Genomic DNA, 19,893 nt, shown 5'->3' with positions numbered 1-19,893 from the left:
ACACTTGCCCTTTGTTACTGATAATGAATTGGGGGTGTGCAGAACAACCAGGAGACATCTCATAAGGGGCTTGGATGTGACGTCCTAGAGGGACAGGGCATAATGCTCACATCTCAATTTGTTGTTCACAGGAATAACACTGTACAGCCACCCGTATGGAGGGGCCTTGCTGAATGAAGACAAGATGTGAGTTTGTGGAATGCTAGGGGAAGGGACAATCTCTGAGTTTCTGAGGAGAGATTTTGATTCTACTTCAACGTTTCTCAGGAGGGACACTGTCACAGGTGGCTTTAAAAGCAGAAGTGCAATGAGTTTGCAGAAAAACAAGTGATGATAGTATTCAGTTGTGTTTTTTTTCATAAAAGAAATTGCTTTTCAGAAAAGGAATTGTCCCTGTAGCCTACGGACAGCACATTCCAGGATTACTCAGGTTAACGGCCTGAATGTGCGGTTCCCATAGGGAACCATGCAGAGCCTCCCTGAGGTTTTTCATGCCTAACTTAACTCACAGACCCCCAGAGGCTCAGGTGGAGGTGGGTGCTGTTGCAGGTGCATTTGGGTCCGTAACTAAGTGTCAGGTGTCAACACCATGCACTCAGTACACTGTTTCTGCCCTCATTCTCTCCCCCATCTTCCTTCTGTTCCATGCAGCTAACGATCATTTAGTGAAAAATCAATGATGAATATATCATTTATATAGACCTCTGACCTGACAAGTGAAGAATATATACTTTGATGAATACTCTCTCCTTAAATAAGCCATGAGACAGTAAAGGTGGGCTTTAGTTTGTCTTCTTACCTATCCTGCTTTCAGAGCCCTGACTCCAATACTCTCTGACACCTGACCACCACTCTGGGACAGACTAACTGATGGCTGTTATAAAACGAAGTGTGCTAGAAGGAAGGCATAGCCTAGTGGGTCATGTGTGGTGACACCTTTACTTGTGTCAGACACCCAAAAGACAGCTTGTGCATACATGTTCCCAGAGATGGACAGAATGGGCAGTGGCAATGCTTGACTCAACACAATGTTCTCTGAGAGCTCCAGCTACACCTGCCTGAGAGAGTGCATGGTGTGACTGTGGTGATATGTAGCCGTTTGGAATATATTTGGTTTGCCAAGCACCTGAATTTGACATGCTCCAGTGAGGTGAGCAGCCCTACAAACACCCCTCCCTGTTGGGTTCTGCTCCACAGCAAGTGAGTTTCAGTGTCGAGAAGGATCACAGTAGCTGGATGATGCTCCAGAGATTCTCACCACTTAACTGAGAGTCAGACGCCATGGTCAAGAATAGGCCGAGATAGGAAGACTCTGAAATGTTCTTCAGCTTGTTTGTCTATTACGTTTTCTGTTCTATGCCTGTAAGCTCTGAGTAATAACCCACATCTTCAGAGACCCTTGAGGGTCCTGAATGTGGAAGAGAGTTCATACATTGTTGGTATTGTGCCTGATCCTTCTCCCTAAGATTGTATAACAGAAGGAAGTTCTCACTTCTTCTATGACATCTGATGTGCTATTATCCTTTGTCCACAGCCTGGAAAGCATTCGCCAGTGTGGTGTTGCCCTCTGTATTGTCCTGGGATTCTCCATCTTATCAGCATCGATTGGTAGCTCCGTGGTGAGAGACAGAGTGACTGGAGCTAAAAGGTTGCAACATATAAGTGGTCTTGGATACAGGACATACTGGCTAATTAACTTCCTCTATGACCTGGTAGGATTTGGGGATATGGTTCTTATACAAATATGGAGGTGGAAGGGTCCACGCCACATGGGTCAGTCCACAAGTGAAGTACTCATTCTGTTGACTGAAAGAAGGTTGCCTTTGCCAGGCACCTTCAGGCATTCAGAGTTGCTTCATGGAGGGAAGACTCAGGACATGGGCTGGAGAGCTCTGAAATAAAGACCCTCCCAGTTTCTTAGGGAGGAAATGAGTAAATAACAGCCATTCGCTTTCAAAAGGCTGGAAGGCGAGATGATAAAAAGCATAAGAAGTGATCTCTCATCTCCCTAACCTCTGACCTTAGTGTGAGAACCTGGCAGTTGTGGGCACAGGTGTCAGGGTTTCCTCTAGTCTGGAAATCACTAGACTTCGCCTTTTGTTCTTTCGGTGACAGTAGCAGTCCTGGTTGAGTTACTGCCTAGAGTTTAGGCCGGGCATTTACAATGTATGTACTCTGATTTAGTGCTCTTGCACAACTGTTGCTCATGTCATCACTATGGAGCAGGGCTGTCATTTTTGTACAAGGGTAATATATGTGCATTCACGCTCTCGTAGAGACGATTCATTCTGTGATGTGGAAAATCCTATTTGAACAGAAGGGAGGGCAAGCCTGAAACTCGCTGCGAGCCTCCCACTCACCAGCTTCTGACCATCTGTGTTGCTTTACACAGATCCACTGTGTTAGCAAGTCGGTCTTAAACAATGATTACTACTTTGAATGGGCTTAGAACTCAACCAAGTTGCTTGCTTTTGATCCCATCATCTAGATGTTTTTTTAAAACATACATAGTTATCTGAGTCATACCTGAGATGCTTTAACATTTCAGGAGTTTGTTGCATGATACTCCCAAGTCCCTTCAGTTGCCACTAAAGATGATTCAAAAATCTCAAGAGAGAGATGTGCTGGTCCCCAAAGACTTTATCAAATCGCACTTCAGTACCACTCACTGTAATACCACAGTTTCAAACCTCTGTTCTCCCCAATGTTTTCCAGCTAGTGGTCCCAAGGAAAGGAAAGAAGGTACCAACGGAGGGTAGGAGCATAAAGAACGACATACCCAAGACACTACAGAGAAACAAAACCTTAAAGACCCTGGAGTTTCCTCTCTTCTCTGTGGTTTATTATGCTTTTATTCCCTGTCCTGAATGGGGGCATTCTTCACTGTGTGATGTGGGGGCTTGGGGTTTAAGGGCAGAAAGGAATGTTTGATTATTGGCTGACTTTTTTCTTCTACTTTTACTCAATCATTTTATGTTTCTTCCATTTGATGACTCAGTCAATGAATATTTTTGAGGCTCTGTTATGCATAGAAGTATATTCAAGCTTGCTGAGGGTGAACATTAGGATCCCCCTGCATTTGGCATTCAAACTTATTCCCCAGTTTTATAATATCAGGAGGTGGGATCTTTGGGAAAATGATTAGATCAAGAGCATGTAGCCTTCATGAATAGATTAGTACATTTATAAAAGGGACCTCAGAGAACTCTATTATTCCTTCCGCTACGTGTCAAAACCACAGAAAAATGTACCATTTCTAAATTGAAAAGTAGCTATTCACTGTATGCTAAATCTGTTACTGCCATGGTCTTAGATTTCTCAGCCTCCAGAGCTGTGAGCAATATATCTCTGTTGTTTGTAAAACCAGCTAGCCTGTATGTCTTTGTTTCAATGGGCTGAATGTTGGTCCTAAATACATGAGTAAATTAGAGATGACTCCTAATAGAGTTCATAGTCTTATTGGAAGAATCAGAGAGCAAATACACCAGATAGTCATGATTCATGACTAAATTGTTTGCAGGAATGAAAGAGGATAGTGGGGTGAAGGAACTTCAATTCGGGAAGTTAGAGTAATGAATTGAGTTTCAGCAGAGATCTAAAGAGCAAAAAGGACTCAGGCACATGGGTCATTCTGAAGAAGTGTTCTGCAGTCAGCAGCCTCAGAGATGTTTAGGAATGCCCAAACAAGGCGTGGAGTTGCTGTTGCCTGTGCAGAGTCCTTGAAGGAAAGACCGAAGAGAAAGAAGGGGAGATCCACCAGTCCCTGTGTGTGTGTATGTGTGTGTGGTGTTTCTGGGATAGTATCTGGATTCCTTAGCTCTTCCCAAGGGAGATAGGCATAGATGACTCTGTTAGGTTTTGGAGTTTATTTCCCCCTAAAGTATCAGAGGCCCTGGCTTTAAATGGAGTCACATTCTGAAGATCTTGGTGTTTAGCCCATCAGTTTTGGAGGAGGACAGCTAAGCCCATAACAATGATTCAGCATGATGAACTCTAAAAATATTCTAATATGTAGCAGGAGCTAGATTTAAGTAGAATTTGAATGGAAAGTGCAGAGTAAGTAGAGAATGATTAATATCTTTACCTAATGCAGGATATCCCCATTGTCTTTTCAGATCTTTTACTTGGTTTCTGTCAGTCTATGTGTCGCCATTATAGTCGCCTTCCAGTTAACAGCTTTCACTTTTCGTGAGAACTTGGTGGCCACAGCCCTCCTGCTGGCACTTTTCGGGTATGTGATGAGAAACACAGCTGCAGAATTATGGCTTGTTTTCTGAGAAAGAAAACCCTCAGGATGGCTTTGAACCTGCTGTCTGCTTCATGATTTTCTCTCTTCTCAAGCAATTATGCTGCTTCTACAAGGCATGAGGAGCAAACAAGCTAGAGCAAGATGATAAATGCCCTGTAGAGGAGGGAAGGGTTCAGACGGTTATAATGAAGATGGCATTGGTCCTGTCTCAGAAAGGCCCTCGAGCTGTTTGACAAACTTGTGCAGTGGGAAATGGGTTCTCTGTTATTCTCACTTTGACATTAATCGTAGGCTCAAATACATAATCCAGTTAGCTCTGAAATTGCATTTGTGGAGATTCTCTTGTGAAGCTGTCCAGCATATTTTTTCCTCTCCTATCATGTTAGTAGCTTGGAAGTATTTTGTGTGATTTCTATCACCTTTTTCCTCAGAGGAAAAAAAAAATAGTAAAAAGTAGAAAGTCATCACAGAAATACTCATTTATACATTCTGGATGCTTACAACTGCTCCCCAAATGGTCCTTTCTGATGGAGAAAATGAACCAATGTACTAATGTTGAAAAACAAACAACAAAAACAACCCACCTGGCTTTAAGACAAAGGCTATAACTAAAGTGAACTTTATATCCTTTTGTTATTCTAGTGATCCAGAATTATTTAAAGTATGTAACTATGGGACAGAGTTTTGCCTAAACAAGTGTGTGTCCATCATCAGATAAATGTATAGATGGATATGAGCTAATGAATGGACAGGTGGAAAATATGTAATGGTACAAGGAAACCAGTTCTTTTGGGAATAATGATGATGTCATTTACCCTATGGTCTTGCTAACATTAATCCCCTTCTACACCTTAGTTTCTTCCCTGTAAAATGCCAATTTTATTGCTAAAAGTTAAATAAGATAATTTTTGTAAACTCAGGGACAGCTGGCAGAGTAATTACATTAATTTTAGCCATTACTATTACTCATGGAATTATCTTGTTCTTCAGAGAAAAATCATGTGTTCGCTAAAAGAAAGCTCATGGAGTATGGTGTTATACTTAATTTAAAAGTTATGAGCTCATGAATACAGATGTGTGTTTGTACCCTGTTTTTATTATCTTATATCAGCTTGTTAATCTCATTTACAGGATAAGTGTTAATGCATTTTATTTTAACATGTGTAAAATAGGCCTTGCTATGAAATTACATTTGAGTTTTAGAGGGAAAGGTTTCAAAAACGGTTATGAAATTTGGATGAAGCTACATGGTTCAAAACTTAATCTTATGACATGTGGCTTTAGAAAATGTTTAACTTGACTACATTAAGCAAGAAAATTCTGTCTTTATAACTAAACATTTTTGGGGATTTCTGGAGAATCTTAAGTCTATGGATGCACGGTCATGCTCTCCAAAAGGTGATATACTTCCTTGTCTTAGTTTCTGTTCTGTTGCTGTGAGGATATACCAGAACCAAGCAAATTATTAATAAGACTATATCAGGCATGGTAGCACACACCTTTATCCCAGAACTCGGGAATTTTCTCTGTTAATTTGAGACCACCTTGGTTTAAATAGTGAGTTGCAGGACAGCCAGGACTATGTAGAAAGATTGCCTCAAAAATAAGTTAATAGATAAATAAATATATAAACAAATAAGTAAAATATAAAGATGAAAAAAATAAAGGGTTTAATTGGGGGCTTGCTTACTGTCTTATAGGGTTAGTCCATTATCATGGCAGTGCCTGTGGCAGCAGGCAGGCATAGTATTTGCTGGAGCAGTAGCTGAGAGCTCCTATCTGATCAGCAAGTTTCAAGAGAGGTGAAGAAACTTCAAAGCCCACCCCTAGGGACATACTTCCTCCTATAATGTCACATCTAACCCAACAAATCACACCTCCTAATCCTTCTTCAACAGTTCCACTGACTGGGGACCAAGCATTCAAACATATGAGCCTATGGCGGGCATTCTCATTTAGGCCCTACATTCCTGAGAAGAATTCTTATGTAAGGGGCCTGAGACGATGGTGAAAATACAAATACTTAAAATCTGGGTATTCCCAAAGAGAAAAAGCTAAGAAATGACAATGTGATATATGAGTCGAAGGACATAAAAGGTTGTTATTCCATCATTGGTATAAAGCTACACATGTAATTCGGAAAGTTGTTACCCCTTCCTCTAAGAGCCTCAGTCTTGGCAGCTGGTTTCAGGCAGCTGTCTCAGGATTTGGAGAGTAAAGCGACTGTTGCTCCTCTTCCTCCTCCCAGGACTTGTTTATACCAGGAACCTAAGTGCAAACCAGTAAATTCAGAAACCTAAGGTCACTTTTAGACTTGAAACAAAGCTATTGATTGAAGTGATGCCTGAGAGATAAGGAACAGGATAAGGGAACCGAGTCTTGTGCAATTTCAAACACAAATGCTTAGCAATAATTTGTCTTTCTATCAAGGAAAATGAGTATTTAAACTCTGATGGGGCAGCCGGCAGAACTTGTATCAAAAAGAGGAAAGTTGTACTAGAAGTTGTTGACCTGTTGAAAGAATGAGCTCTACTCCAGCCTGAGCTACATAAAGATGAAAGAAAGAGAGGGAGTGGATGTGATGTAGAGAGAAGGTGGGCAAAGACAGAGGTAGAGACAAAGAGACAGAGACAGACAGAGACAGAGAGACAGGGAAACGGAGACAAAGACAGAGAGACAAAGATAGAGAAATAGAGAGACAGAGACACAGAATTGAGGGGAGAAACAGAGACTGATAGACGGAAATGAGAGACAGAGTGAGATAGACAGAGACACACGTGTGTGGGGGGGTACACACACATGCACATGCATGCACACATGCAAAGAGAGAGAAAGAGAGAGACAAAAACATAGAGGAGACAGAGAAAATGAACAAATAACATTGGTCACAATGGCATACACTCTCATATCAACACTCAGAGCCTCAGAACACGAAGGTAGAAAGACCAGCATGAGGCCACATATTAAGACTTTTTTCTCATAAATTCCAACAAATTAAAACAAATCCAAAACTAACACTAAAAATAAACTTAAATAAAAGACAGATAGGTAGCTACCCAGCAGGGTATCAAAGCAGATGCTGAGACTCACAACCAAACTTTGGGCAGAATGCAGGGAATGTTATGAAAGAAGGGAGAGATAGAAAGACCTGGAGGAGACAGGAGCTCCACAAGGAGACCAACAAAGCCAAAATATCTGGGCTCAGGGGGTCCTGCAGATGCTGATGAATCAACCAAGGACCATGTATGGAGAATACATAGTCCCCCTGCTCTGATGTAGCCCATGGGAAACTCAGTGTCCATGTGGGTTCCACAGTAAGGAGAGCTGGGGCTGTCTCTGATAAGGACTCAGTGGCTGGCTCTTTGATCACCTCCCTCTGGCAAGATGGCCTAACTAGGCCACAGAGAAAGAGGATCCAGACAGTCCTGATGAGACCTGATAGGCTAGGGTCAGATAGTAGGGGAGGTGGACTAGGAAAGGGGCATGGTGGGGGGAGAAGGGAGAGGGAGGGTGGGATTGGGAGGAGATGATGGAGGGGGCTATAGCCGGGATGCAAAGTGAATTAATTTTAATAAGTAATAATAATTATGACAATAATAAAGGACAGACAGCTTTTAAAAAATGTAAATCTAAGAACATATTTGATTCATGTTTAGTGCTAAAGGATTGTGAAAATAAGAGCACAGCCTCCTGTTCTGTTCCCCAGGGAAATTCACACAGCAGAAGGAAGAGGCCAGTTGTCAGGAGGAGAATACGATCTGTTCTCATAGATTCCAGAATACCTGTGAACAGTATACCAACCTTCAGTGAATTATAAAATCATTAAAATGAAGAGTTGTTTTTTTAGAGAGCGTTAAAAGCCACAGTAGGTTTCATGTAAAGTAAATTATGTTCTATGAGTCAATTTAAATTTTTCCTTAAAAAATTAGAAGAGGCAGGGGTGGGGGCTGGATCTGCCAGTATGCTAATTTCAGCCAAGTGTTTGAAAGGAAAATAATGAAAATGTAGTTTAAAAAAAAATCATGGAATCATCTTTGCTGGAAAATCAGCTCAAAGATTCATTAATACAGGAAAGGAAATCTCCAGGGGTGTCATTTAAGACTATGTCTTTGTCTCGGAGTCTTTTTTTTTTTTCTTAGACAATGCTTTGATCCACTTGTCAAATATTTGAAGGACATAACCCAGTATGAAGACCTTATATAAAGATTCTATGCGATCTCCAGTGGAGTGGAGACTGGTGGTGATATGGTAATTACTCCCTCAAGCACAGCTCAAGGTGTCCTGGCTGACAGAGGGAGGGGAAGGCATTGTGAGGCCACCCTATGAACATGGAGATGCTGATCAAAGCAGATGATCATCGCATGGTGCTTTGTGCCCCGCCAACCAGATACATCAGATATTTCGTGAGGGGCTACCCCCAAACTCCTCTAGCTCCCACATTTTCAATTTTTCAGAGGAAGCTGGCTGGATGCCATCTTTTACAAGGAACAAAGAAAGGCCGGCTCTTCTGCAGTTCTGGTTTAACTACACCAGGATGGTTATCTCAGTCTATTAAAAATCTGCCTGTGTAAAATAAAATCAAGTTGTCTTACAATGTCCCAGAGTTTTGTGTTTGAAACAATAGTTTTAATATACACATTTAATATATATTTGCTTACTGTAAGGATGAATTTGATAGAAATTTGAAAGCAGTAACATGACGAAGGATAACTGTTGAGTTTTGCCCAAGAAAGGACAGTAGGAGTGTGTGTAGGATTAGGGATAGGATTTGGTTCTTTCTGTTACTACATTAGTTATTTCAGACAGGACTAGTAATAATTAGCAGCATTAGTAAGTGATGGCTCATCTCTTTGGCAGTTATTTTTATTTTCCTTAGTTATTTTATGTATAAAATATTTTAGAAAAAATGCTTTGAAGCACTTGTCTCCAACAAATCACGCGGCTCACAGAAAAGTTTTTCGTGATCAAATTAAGAAGCAGATTGCTACTGAGTGAAGTTTCTGAGATATTATATGGCTTTGCAGCTCATACTCCACATAGTTTCTCAAGTATAGGAAAATATCTTTTAACAAAGGGGTATTATTTAGTGTAACAGATTATATATGACCAAGTGCTATGTTAGGGCTTTAAAATCCCTCAAACAGTTTTGAAGTCTCATAATTTTCAGAGCTAGTTAATGTGTTAGGGAATGCTCAGGCATCTAAAAGTTTCTGCAATATCTCATGTAACCAGCAGGAAATATTGACAGCTCTACTTCAGGTGTGGCGAGAACTTGTGGGAGCTCAGAATAGATGAGGCTTTTGCAAAAGCCTATGATTTTAAATAGGAGTCTTTGCTTATATTTGGAAATGTTCAAATCACAAGAGTCCTCTGTTGAGGTACATTACACTGACTGCATTTTACTGTCACAAAAGAAAGCTGAGGGAAGCTGGCCTTGAGTTGATTGACAGCTGGTTTTAGGAGGACAAATGGGACAGTTGGAAGCAGAGGTTTGGCTGTGGGGGTGGTGGAGTAGTTAGTTTCTTGGGTCTTGTGGCCATTGATAAGGCTCAACATTAGCAGTGCTCCCTTCTACCCAGCCTTGGGCCACTCAGGTGGGATTCCAAGGGCAGCTTAACTTACATACATGCAGCAGATTAATCAAGGTGTCAACCTGATTATGGATTCCTTGCCTAAGAGTTACAGATCCTACTATCATCTTCCGGGTGGTTGGGACATGGGAGGAGGCTTGAGAACATGGTAGAAGTGTCATTCCCTAGCGTGAACAAGCTTCTCAAAATGAGGCTTGCTTTCTGTTTTTGTTTTTATGTGTTTTTGTGAAAAAGAGCTCTAAATATTGTTATATTCTTGGGATCTTCCAATTCCCAGTATAATCAGTGGGCATTATTCTTGCTGTAGGCTTGAGAGACAAAGGACCTCCTACTGAGAAAAGTAGAAAAGGTCCAGTTTAATGCCCAGATCCCCATGACACCTTCCCTTCACCTTACAGGGTCTTTGGAAGCCCTAGAAAATAGTATTTTTTTTCCTATAGAAAACTATTATGCATATTACACAAAGAAAGAAAAACTCACCATTCTAATAACATTGCATCTATGCTTCAGTTGTGATACAAATAAATGTTTCAAGAGAATAAAAATACTTTCACTTCTACATTTTAGATATGCGATGATTCCATGGATGTATTTGATATCTAGAATATTTCCCAGTTCAGATGTGGCCTTCATCTCCTATATCTCCTTGAACTTCATCTTTGGCTTGTGCACCATGCTGATGACCACCATGCCCCGGCTCTTGGCCATCATTTCCAAAGCCCAGGTGAGTCACTCGCAGTGGCCCATTTCCAAAGGAGCCAGCCACAGGAGAATGCAGGTGCCCAGTACTTACTTTGTTACCACCCTAAAAAAAATGAGTGACTCACACAACTTAGAGGAGGAAGGATTTATTTTGGCTCACAGTTTAAGAGGGCTTTCACTTTTAATGTAGGGCTCATCAAGAACATGTGTGGGAGCCGCTGTTCACCTTCTGGTGTGTTCAAAAAAAGCCTGGGAACTAGGTCCACTCTTCAGAGGTCTGCTCTCATTCACTTACTTTCTCCAACCAGAGTCTTCAGGCTCAGGTTTACAGAATCCCTCAAAATCGTGCCATTACCTGGGAGCCAAGTGCTCAGCAGTAGTGATGGATTGCAGACACTGCTGTGGTGTTTTGGAGCTGCTCCATCGGCCAGGGCTAGCCCCACTGTTTTGTTCCAATGTCCTTCTCAGGGATCCTCTGAAGTTCACTTACTGGTCATGGAGGCATAGATACCACGAAGTATGTCTTGCCAAAGTGTCACTGTATCCTGGCTTAAAATCTTAATCAAGGACAAGGTAGCCTTGCCTATACTCATGTGATGGCATGTCTGAGGACTGGTGTCTCTTGTGTAACTTAGTAACAGTGTCTTTCCTGGTGTTAGAGGGAAAGCTGCCCAAGCTGTTCATCAAGAAGTGATTTTCCCTGGGAGGGAAATGCCTAGCAGACCTTAGGGTCAAGCTGAAATCCCTTCTGTAGACACATCCCATTCATTCTCTCTAAGCTTTGTCCTTAATGGGGCTGTCCTTATGATTGCTTTATGCTTTAAACCATCTGCCAGCGAACTAGTCCTGACTTTTGGGAACAGGCTTGAGACTCCTCCCTCTCTTTAGCTCTCATATTTCAGTCCTTTCTTTGCTTTTTTTTTTTCTTGCCTCTGAGCACATTATGCTCAAAAGAATTTTTGCTGTTCTCATACTCTCTTATGGCTCTGTAGTTCCCATGTGTTTGAGCCAAAATCTGAAAGTTTCACCTGGGAGAGGTATAGTGCTTCAGGTAGAAGGATATGCGGATATTCCCATTTCCAGAAAGGGACTGAGGCCTTCCACACTGGCACAGGTTTACTGCTTGTGGCTGGGTTCCAGACTTCATAGACTCTCAAATGATGGCCAATATTGTCTCTTATTATTGTGCCTCATGTTTGCGTAGAAGCAATGGAGTATGTAAATATCCATTTTGCATTCAATGAGGCAATGATCTATTTCAGCGATTTTTTACAGATTGAGTTTGACACTAATCTGTATTAATATTCGAGCCCTTAAATAGACAGCTTGCTGAACAATTAATTGGATTTAACTTGGGGAGAATATTGAAATCAGCAGGAGAGGCGTAGAGGCCTCGCTCCACCCCATTGGTTTCTAATGTGACATGGATTATCGAAGACAATCCATGTAAACTGTGGTGGGAAGGAAAACAGATCCAATACAGAAACAACTGGGTGAAACCAATAGCCAGTCAGTTCTGTGAGAACTAGATAACAAAGGAAGGATAAGCAAATGCCAAAAGGAAAAGAAAGGTGGGTTATTTGCAACTAAAGAAGATGCTATCCAAGAATGTTTTCATCTAGGGGAGTCTAACAGCATGCTGGAACAAAAGGCATTGTTATCTGCAATTACAGACAGCACTGCTCATCTTAAAGAACCAACAGGCAAAGGGAATTTCCTGGAAAAAAGAATTCCAGTCACTCAGCAATTAGGAATGGAGCACATTTGACCAGATTTGCTTTGATCTTTCTTTTCTTTACTCCTTATGATACTGTGTGCTAAAGCCATTTAACATTATTTAAATTTTCATCCTAATTGGTATCAAACGTTCATTGTTATGTTAAAAAGCATTATGAAACTGTAAAATTAATGAAGGGTATCAAAGAAGGCAACTGGGATTTTAGGTTATGAGCTGGCTAGCCAATATTAACCACTGTATATACAGACAGAAGTGCTAGTGGGATTCTTTTTTCTTGTTGCCAAAATACTGTTAAAGAATGATGTGTCTTGGGTGTTAGACAAGGCCAGGCATGTATTTCTCTCCCACAAATGAAGATCTCTGCTTCAACCACAAAAATGTAAGCAGGTTTAATATTACAGTTTCCATTCCTCTATGTATCAATCACTACTCTTTTCAACTCAAACAATTTATTTGACAATCCATGAATCTCTCTCTCTTTCTTTTTCTCTCTCTGTGTGTGCTTACCAATTCAGTATTCACATATCACACAATCTTTGTTAATACTTGGGTAAAAATCACTGCGCGGTCTTTAAAATGAGTTATAAAAACATTGATGTCACCATAGCCTGTCATTAATTCTCAGTTTTCAAGTTCAGGGCTTCCTATCCCACACTATCACTAAAAACAGAAATTCTTTCAGGTGGCAAACTAATTGATTCAGGCATGGATCAATGTGGCTTTAGATGTAGTTTCTTCTGAGAATCCTGTTATAGACTTACAGGCAGTTGCCATTTTATGTATTCACAGAGAATACATAAAGAGCCATTAGCCAGAGATTTGGTTAATGGCTCTTTCTTTTCCCAAAAGGACACTAATTTCATTGTAGACATTCTTCTTTATGTCTTCCTCTACACAAAATTACCTTCAAAAGGCTTGGCTTTCTAAGCCACCATATGGCGGATAAAAATTCAACATGTATAAATATATAAGTATATATATATATATATATATATATATATATATATATATATATATATATATATATATATATATTCATTCTGCCCTTGAGCTCCCAAGACTCATGGCTTTCTCAGATAAAAAATACAAACTTATTCTGACACAGAGCTCCAAAATATTTCACTCATTGTTGCCCCAATTATAAAGCATAAGGCCTACTATGTAGTCTATAAACGTCATCAGATTCAGATGTGCGTGAAACTCAAAAATATAGTTCATCCCAACTTCTTTCCAGCTGTGAGCCACTACAACCAAATATGTGGGGCAGATATAGGACACACGTTCCAACTCCAGAAGGGGTAAGAGGAAGAGAAGGACAATAGATTTCATCAAGCAAAACTTAACAAGACATACATAGTACAAGATCTCAAGTGTAATCCTATCTGGCGCCATGGCTGTCTGAGAGTGTCTCTGAGTAACCGGGCTAGGGAAGACTGGCCCTGTACCCCCAACCAAAGTCAACAGGAAGGTATTTATATAGGTTATAAAAACGGAATAGCTTTTAATTTCAGCTTTTTCCCTCTTCACTGTGCAGAACTTGCAGAAAATCTACAATGTCCTCAAGTGGGTTTTTACCATTTTTCCTCAATTCTGCCTCGGCCAGGGGCTCATAGAACTCTGTTATAATCAAATCAAGTATGACCTGACTCACAGCTTTGGCATTGATTCTTACGTGAGTCCCTTTGAGATGAATTTCTTGGGCTGGATCTTCGTGGAGTTGACCTTGCAGGGCACAGTTCTTCTCCTGTTGAGGATTCTGCTACATGGAGACCTTCTAAGATGGTCAAGGTATGTACTAAAGGGCTCATGCTTAATGCCTCCGACTCTTGAGTAAAGACTGAGGAGAAAGTCCACCTGGAGCTTGCAAGATAAAGAAATGTGGCTGACTGACAATATTATGAATGGTTCTAGTAAGTTAAAGATTCATGTTTCCTTTTTTAGTAGGTAAGTATGAGTCACCAACTAAATGGGAAGAATTTCAAAAGATAGAGGTGCCAACCTTTAAAATAATCCTTTCAATTATTTGGTTGTCTCAATTCATTTTCCACTTTGAAATTGCTCAATTTTTCTGTTACTTTGTAACACTAAAAGTGAACTTGGTTGACGCCATAAAGTAATTCACTTTTATAACTAAATGGCATTAATTTCTAGAGTCAGGAAGGTGTGGGACTTTAGTGCAGGCACTACATGCCTTTACCAAATGCAGTCTTCTTGTCTTTTTAAAGGTGCTGAAAATGGTGTGTGTAGATATACTAGATGCACCTGGATGATTGCAAACACACACACACACACACACACACACACACACACACACACACCTCATACACACCAACACACACCTCATACACAGTTGGGCTTAAGGTAACTTTGTCACACAGGCGCAGGGAGAGCTCAGTAAGAGCACTGCTGCTCTTGCAGTAGACCCAGCACCCCATGATGGATCACAACCATTTGCAACTCTAGTTCTGGGGCATCTGATACCCTCCTTCCGGCCTCCAAAGGCACCAGGCACACACATGGTGCACAGACATACATGTACACAACACACCCGCACACTTGAAACACACAAATACTAGAAAACATGTTTGGAATCTACAGAGGAGTTTATTTTCATCTGCAGGGTCTACACTGCTGCTTCCCCCTCCACCTTGTACTGATCCTCCCTCTGTCTTTGGTCCTTCGATTGCGGCTTCTGACAGAGATTCTCCCCACACACACCCTGTCATTATATCTCTATGTTTTTCTGAGACTGTCTCTCAAAGGGAGGATTCTTTATGGAAAATCTATTACCACCTTGTTACTGAAGAATCAGTTAAAAGCTCATAAAGCTCTGTTCTTAATATTTTTGGGCCATCCCTTTATATGCATTGTTTTCTTTTCAGCCATTTTTTTTAACATAGCACCCTAAGGCTGTGGAAGTAGAGAACCATTTTGAATACAAATCCCAAAACTCTTCTGAATTTGGCCACAAGTATTCTGGAATTTGCAGATTTCCTGTAGCTGACTGACGCTGGAGTAGAATTACAGATAGCTTTTAAGAGTAATTGCTTCTCTGATAATCCTTAATACTTCAGTCTGTTTAAAACCTACAGTGGAGATTTTCTCTGGCAGCTTCCAGGTTTCTCAGTCCCCTGACAGTATCAAAGGAATTTTTGCCAATGAAAAGACTTTCTGTGTTTTTTCTACTTTATAGAGGATATTAGTTGGGCTCACCTTTAGAACAATGTCTTTGATATCCACAGCAAATTGTCATTTGTGCTACGTTGTGTTTCAGTGAAGGGCAAGGATCAGAGGTGTTGTCTCCCCTTCTGCTCCCTTATGACTCACTGCCACAATGATTGTCTCCTGTCACTGTTCATTAAATCCGAATAAAACCCAGTGACCAATCATGGTGAACATGATCAGTCCTGAACGTGAACAGCCAAGGTTCTGAGCCAGTCCTTCAGAGGGATGATTATACTAGTCCTAGCTAAAAGTTTGGAGGAGAAATAGGAATAGCTTGTCCCCTCATAGGCACCAGATAGATTCTACTCTTTCCACCTGAGCTATGAATTACCACCATATGCCTGGGCACTAGCATGAAACCCACTTTACTGAATTGGGTTCCACCTGCACCCCTCCACTGCCTTAAGATGACAGGTCTCCATTTGCACACAGCTCTGGCCTGGCAGCAGCCCACATAGATGTGTGTTTGGGAGGTCTTGCCTCTAGTTCCTGCAGTCTGGGGCTTGGCTGTGCTCCCTGAATTCTTATTCAGGCAAAGTTAGAATAGCCATGTAGCCCAGATACCAGCAGTGATGACTTATCAGGACAGCCCTGCTGTGTCTACCACCCACATGGATCCTTCTTCTGTTGCACCGTGATTGGTGGATGGCTAAGCAGAAGTGGAACTTGGATTGTTTGGTTGTGCCCAACAATTTTCATTTGTTCTCCCACCCATCAGAGAAACAACATGGTACCTGGTCCCTCCCTGAATCCCCGCGTTGCTTCGTTTTAGTGATGTGATCTACAGATATACATAAAATTTTTCAGGTTATTCTCACACAGAGAGGAAGGAAATCTTGGATGCAGACTTCTAAGATATCAGCCGAGGGTAAAGGGCTGATGGTTGTGTCTTTGTCTTATCTGATAAAGACAAACAGTAGTCAAGCTGAAAGGTATAAGTGGATAGAGTTTTATAAAGTGAATTAACTTATTCAATCCTCTTTTAGATTGTTGAATTGAATACTTTCCATGTTTTATGTACCCATCTCACCTTCTGCTCCTCAGTAATAAGCCTCTGGATAGCCGTTACTCTCATGTTTATCTCTTTTGATTCATTTTATATGTCTTCAAATATTATGTAAATGATATCAGACCCATCAGAGGGTCTAGCCATCTTTTATATTTATAAAATTTCAGATGTGGAAATACCACAGAATAGGTCATTGAGACAACTGAGGACTAGCAGTGGATGTTTTCTCTTAGCTATAATACTCTTGTTTTAAAGTAATTTGAGAATTATAAAAATACTTCTAGAATGTTCCTGTCCCGAGCCTACCACAGAGGGCCTCTGAATGACTCTCCCTAGCAGTGTAAAAAGGCAGATATTAAGACTCATAACCAAACCTTCACAGAGTGCAGGGAATAAAAAAAAAAAGGAGGGGGGAGTTAATATGACCTGGAGAGGACAGGAGTTCCACAAGGACCAAAGATATCTGGGCACAGGGGGTCTTTTATGAGAGTGTTTCTCCAAACAAGGACCATGTATGGATGCAAACTAGAGCCTCTACTCAGATGTAGCCCTTGGTAGCTCAATATCCAAGTGGGTACCCTAATAAGGGGAACAGGGACTGTTTCTGACAAGAACTCAATGGTGTGCTCTTTGACCTTCTCCTCCCCTCCCGCCCCCTGCCCAGGGAGGAGCAGCCCTACTAGGCCACAGAGGTCTGAGGGCTGTGCCTTCTGTCTTCATGAGTGTCACATGGGGACTATTCAAGGACTATCTGAGCCGGGAATTAACTCTGCCTTTTTCTTCCCAGGGGCCACTCTACCCTGCAGGACACAGTCAAGTCGGCTAAGGACATAGATGTTGAAAAGGAGCAAATAAGGGTGCTTGAAGGAAGGACTGGAGGAGACATTCTGGTGTTGTGCAACCTCAGGAAAAGTTACAGAAGTGTTTTCAGGGGGAAGACCACTGCTGTGCATGACATTAGTCTGGGCATACCACGAGGCGAGGTAACACAGCTGCAGTTTCTACCCCCTTCTCTTGTGAACCTGTGAAAATCTGAAGTCAACAGCAAAAATCAGCCTCCATGTTCCAGAGATTCCTGCGACCTCACAGAGGCGAGGCTGGAGACAATGTCTTAGCATAGTGGACACTTACCAATTGATTCAAAATTTGTTTCATGATTCTTTAAATTTTATGCAGGGTTCGATTTTTAGAATGACTTTTTATTGAGTATATATATATATTTTAAATTCCAGTTAAAGATGGAATTTCCTTCTTCCACTTAGTTGGCCTGTTAGTTTTCTTGAGTGCCCAGTTAAGCCCATGTAGACCAGTGGTTCTCAAACTCCCTACTAGGTGACCTTTAATACAGTTGTGGTCACCTCCAACCATAAAATTATTTAATTGCTCCTTCCTGACTGTAATGTTGCTCCTGTTAAGAACTCTAATGTAAATATCTGATATGTGGGCTGTCTGATATGTGACTGCCAATAGGGGTCGAGACCCATAGGTTGAGAACCACTGTTCTAGAAGAATGATATCCCGGGAGGGCTAAAAAATGTACATACCACAGCAGCTGTGGAGAAACCTGTAGTCAGAACTTACAGAAGTCACATAAACTGATTCTTATTCGGACTCTATGTAAAAGGGAATCAATTCTGGAAATGATTACCTTTAATTAGTTGTTAGAGATAAAGGCACGCCTGGTATGTGCATGGTCCAGGCTCTGGAGAAACCCAGTGGTTATCTGGCTGTCTCATTGCCACTTGCCAGCCATCCCCTTTTGCTGAGCAGATAATACAGATATGAGTATCCTGGCATACATACAGGCTTAGAGACCCATCTAAAGCTACCAGAAATAACCTAGGTTTGGACCCTGATTTCTGGGACAATTGGACAAAATTTTAGGGATTGTTTCCTAATCATTGTTTTTATTGATTTTTTTTTTTTTGCTAGTTAACTCTGTGATCTTAACTTTACTGAATTTTGTAAATTAGTTTAAATCAATATTAGTTTCCTCACTATCTACCTATGGATGCTTGATGCCAAAAGGGAGAGAGAGAGAGAGAGAGAGAGAGAGAGAGAGAGAGAGAGAATATGAGAAAGAAAGAAGAAAAAAATACCTTGGAAGTAGGTATGATGCTTTTCACATTTGAGGTTCCATTTGGGCCTTTTGTTGTCAGTGTTATAATCAACTGAAGGAGAGGAAAGACTCAGCTCACACCGAAGTTGTGAAGATTCCATTGTCTCATGCCTGTGATGACCTACTGCATCAAGAGAAGAAGGCATGCTAGAGAAGCTGCTCATGTCATGGCCTGATGCTAAAAAGACAGAGAAGTTCCAATATCCTGCAAAAGCTTAATATCATTGAGCAAAAATGGTCAACTAGGCATACCTCCTATGTAATTCCACATCCAGTGACCACTTTAGCTCACGGGTCTCTGGGGACTTTTTCAAGATCCAAACTGTAGCATGGTCTTTTTTTCTAGGATTTTGTGAGCAGCACATTTGATTGCCTAGAAGAGAAGTAATTTGTAAGAACCTGTGAAGAAAACAGAGGACTGAGATGTATGTCTCTGTCCCTCTAAGAATCACCAAACTGGTTGGGAACTAGAAAATCATAAGCAAATATCTTTTTCCCATGTCCAGAAAGGGTTAGAAAGTGCTGGAGTGGTAGGCTTCTGTGATTTACAACAGTGCACTAAGGAGGTCCAAGAGCAAGAGCGTGAAGAATTGTTACCACAAGGCAGGGTCAGCCTGGGCTCTGAAGCAGGGATTTGGTCTGGATAGGCTGACAGTGCACCACAGGGCTTGGCTGTAGTAGGCCTGATAGAGTGACACCAGGCAGATTTCAAATGAAATGGATCCCCATTTTAGATGGGAGAGAGAGTCAATGAAGTTGGAAGAAACCTGGTGACTGAGGCACGTGGTGATTCAGGGTACTGATGCTGTCCAGAGGCACATAGTGGGGGCAAGTGGGAGGTGGGCATGCAGGCAAAGTGCGGAAGCCGTCGTCGTCATATGAGGAAGCTAGATGGTATCAGCAGATACAAGCACTCAGACATCACAAAACGGGTCTAAGAAGATTTGTGTCCCAAGGAAGATCTCAAGCACATCAGATCTGGAGGTATAAAACAGATCCCAGGTCTAGATAATCGGGTGAGAGGGCTGTTTTCGCATAAAAAATTGAAGAAATAAATCAGTTAACTTCAAAGTATACAACTGGAGGTTATTTCCATAGTTAATACCAGTATTCTCTTAAGTGCTGAGTGAGAAGTGGATTTACAGTCTCTTCAGTGGAAAAAATGAAGGCATGTAGCTACCAGAAAGATCGATCTATCTATCATCTATCTATCTATCTATCTATCTATCTATCTATCTATCTATCTATCTATCTATCTAT

General features: G+C 41.2%; 1 protein-coding gene across 1 annotated transcript in view; it reads left to right on the top strand.

Moving 5' to 3' along the window:
• Nucleotides 1–19,893, top strand: part of Abca13 (ATP binding cassette subfamily A member 13) — a 463,272-nt gene that overhangs the window by 344,424 nt on the left and 98,955 nt on the right. The window contains 6 exon segments of the mRNA XM_055624041.1: nt 132–186; nt 1,535–1,712; nt 4,116–4,231; nt 10,408–10,564; nt 13,815–14,068; nt 17,302–17,497. Coding sequence (XP_055480016.1) covers nt 132–186; nt 1,535–1,712; nt 4,116–4,231; nt 10,408–10,564; nt 13,815–14,068; nt 17,302–17,497 — 956 coding nt within the window.

Source organism: Psammomys obesus, unplaced genomic scaffold (genome assembly GCF_907164565.1).
Source record: "Psammomys obesus unplaced genomic scaffold, mPsaObe1.curated_primary_1811, whole genome shotgun sequence".
Classification (NCBI taxonomy): domain Eukaryota; kingdom Metazoa; phylum Chordata; class Mammalia; order Rodentia; family Muridae; genus Psammomys; species Psammomys obesus.
The sequence above is the reverse complement of the archived record's forward strand: the minus strand, read 5'-3'. Positions and strand labels throughout refer to the sequence as shown.